The sequence below is a fragment of the Prionailurus bengalensis genome, chromosome D4, assembly GCF_016509475.1.
Source record: "Prionailurus bengalensis isolate Pbe53 chromosome D4, Fcat_Pben_1.1_paternal_pri, whole genome shotgun sequence".
NCBI classification, from domain to species: domain Eukaryota; kingdom Metazoa; phylum Chordata; class Mammalia; order Carnivora; family Felidae; genus Prionailurus; species Prionailurus bengalensis.
Genome location: NC_057359.1, coordinates 81,639,564 through 81,641,947, shown reverse-complemented (window position 1 = coordinate 81,641,947; position 2,384 = coordinate 81,639,564). Strand labels below are relative to the sequence as shown.

General features: G+C 41.7%; 1 protein-coding gene across 1 annotated transcript; it reads left to right on the top strand.

Annotated features, from left to right (window-relative positions):
* Positions 1–607: 607 nt before the first annotated feature.
* On the top strand, positions 608–1,949 carry LOC122475363 (olfactory receptor 1L1-like). Its single transcript, XM_043567289.1, has one exon. The coding sequence runs from the start codon at positions 608–610 to the stop codon at positions 1,550–1,552; it is 945 nt and encodes a 314-aa protein (XP_043423224.1). The 3' UTR covers positions 1,553–1,949.
* The last annotated feature ends 435 nt before the right edge of the window (positions 1,950–2,384 follow it).

The window sequence follows — 2,384 nt, the reverse complement described above, 5'->3', positions numbered from 1 at the left end:
AGATTAGGAATCGAGAATGACTTATCTTTGTACTCTCAGTACAAAGTTCAGTCCTAAGCAATTGAGTTCCCAGTGAACATTTAATGCAACGGTGTTGAATAATTGTGAAGCCATAAATCCCCAGTGTCTAAGAGTGTTCTAATAAATAGGTTCACATATAATAGAGGGTTTTTTTGCCAGCTTTTAATGAAATGTTGTCTCTGAAATGTTGACTATAAACACTGTGCGCCTATGTCAGCATTCATATTTACCTGTTTCACTTAGGTATTTGGGGTTTTTTGTTGTCGTTTATTTACTTTGTTTTGTTTGCAAGGAGGGTAGAGAGATGAGCCTCAACCTGACATATCTGAATAAGCATTTATGGGGAGCTAGAGAAACATGCATCACTGAGGTCCACCAAGGATTCTTTCTGAAAGGAAATCCTTTCTCTGATGTCCCTGCATTTAACACAGGTTAAACTTTTGTATTGTTCAACTCCTTTTTGTGGAAGGGAAGGAAGACAGAATCATGGGCAATTTATAGGAATTCTTGGGGAGATAGGAATAAATTGGAACTTGTTGAATTGAAAGTTCTGGAATTTTCCATATTCACTGGTACATGCAGGATTATGGAGAGGGTCAATCAAACCAGCAGTGTCTCTGAGTTCATCCTCCTGGGACTGTCCTCCCGGCCTGAGGACCAGAAGCCACTTTTTGCCCTGTTCTTCATCATGTACATGGTCACTCTGGTAGGAAATCTGCTCATCATCCTGGCCATCCGCTCTGACACTCAACTCCAGACACCTATGTATTTTTTCCTCAGCATCTTATCCTTCATTGATGTTTGCTACACAACAACCATCATTCCCAAGATGCTGGTCAACTTTCTGTCAGAGAAGAAGTCCATCTCCTACACTGAGTGTATGACCCAGATGTATTTCTTCTTGGCTTTTGCCAACACAGAAAGCTATCTCCTGGCTGCCATGGCCATTGACCGCTTTGTGGCCATCTGTGACCCATTCCACTATGTCACCACCATGAGCCACCGCCGCTGCGTCCTGCTGCTGGCCTTCTCCTGCTCCATCTCTGACCTCCATTCCCTGTTACTAGTTCTTCTGATAAACCGTCTCACCTTCTGTGACTCCAATGTTATCCCCCACTTCCTCTGTGACATCAACCCTCTGCTGAAATTGTCCTGCTCCCCCACATTTGTCAATGAAATTGTAATTAACACAGAAGGATTGATAACCCTGGTGACCCCCTTTATGTGTGTTGTCATCTCTTATGTCCGGATCCTCATTGCTGTTCTTAAGATCCCTTCAGCTGCAGGGAAGCGTAAAGCTTTCTCTACCTGTGGCTCCCACCTCACCATGGTGACCCTCTTTTATGGAAGCATTATTTATGTTTATTTCCGACCCCTGTCTAGCTATACCATCAAGGACAGGGTGGCAACAGTCATCTATACAGTTCTGTCCTCCATGCTGAACCCTTTTATCTATAGTCTGAGGAACAAAGACATGAAGCAAGGCCTGAGGAAGCTGATGGGCAGGAGGTCCCAGGCAGCACTTTCGTGAGCACACTAAGAAGCAGGTCTTCTTTGAGCCTTCATTTCTGCTGATTCCTGGTCTACATACCAAGTTGCTAGAAGTTAGCATACCTAAACTGAGTGTTCGTGGGAAATTGTATAAGTGACCAGACTAGAATATTATATACCAAGTCTTATATATTCATAATATTTTATATTTATCTTACAGTATAATAATAATAATAATAATATATCTTATCATATACCCACCAATCAAAGCCACCTCATTAGGGCCACCTAACTGACCCAGGGTCTTTGCACCCATTTCTCATTCTCTTACTCCCATTCCCTTTTCCTATCCACTCCTTCCAAGTGCAACTAAAAATTTCTCACTAATTTTTCTTGACTAGATTTCTCCTTGTCAATAACTCTGAATTCCCAGGGTGCCTGAGTGGCTGAGTCAGTTAAGCATCTGACTTGATCTCGGCTCAGGTCATGATCTCACCATTTGTGAGATCGAGCCCTGTGTCAGGCTCTGTGCTCACAGTTTGGAGCCTGCTTGGGATTCCCTCTCTCTCTCTCTCTCTCTTTCTGTGTGTGTGTGTTTGTGTGTGTGTATGTCTGTATATCTCAAAATAAATAAATAAACATTTAACAAAAAAACCTGAGCTCCCAGTATCCTTATGGAATTTAAGAAACATCTTCAATTGGATATGGTACATACATACAATGGAATATTACTCAGCCATAAAAAAGAAATGAACTCTTGCCATTTGCAATGATGTGGATGCAGCTAGATAGTATAATGCTAAGTGAAAGAAGTCAGTCAGAGACAGATACCATATGATTTCATCATAGGTGGAATTTAAGAAACACAACAA

Coding starts and splice junctions, on each gene's coding strand:
- LOC122475363 (XM_043567289.1), top strand. CDS start 608: ATGGAGAGGGTCAATCAAACCAGCAGTGTCTCTGAGTTCATCCTCCTG.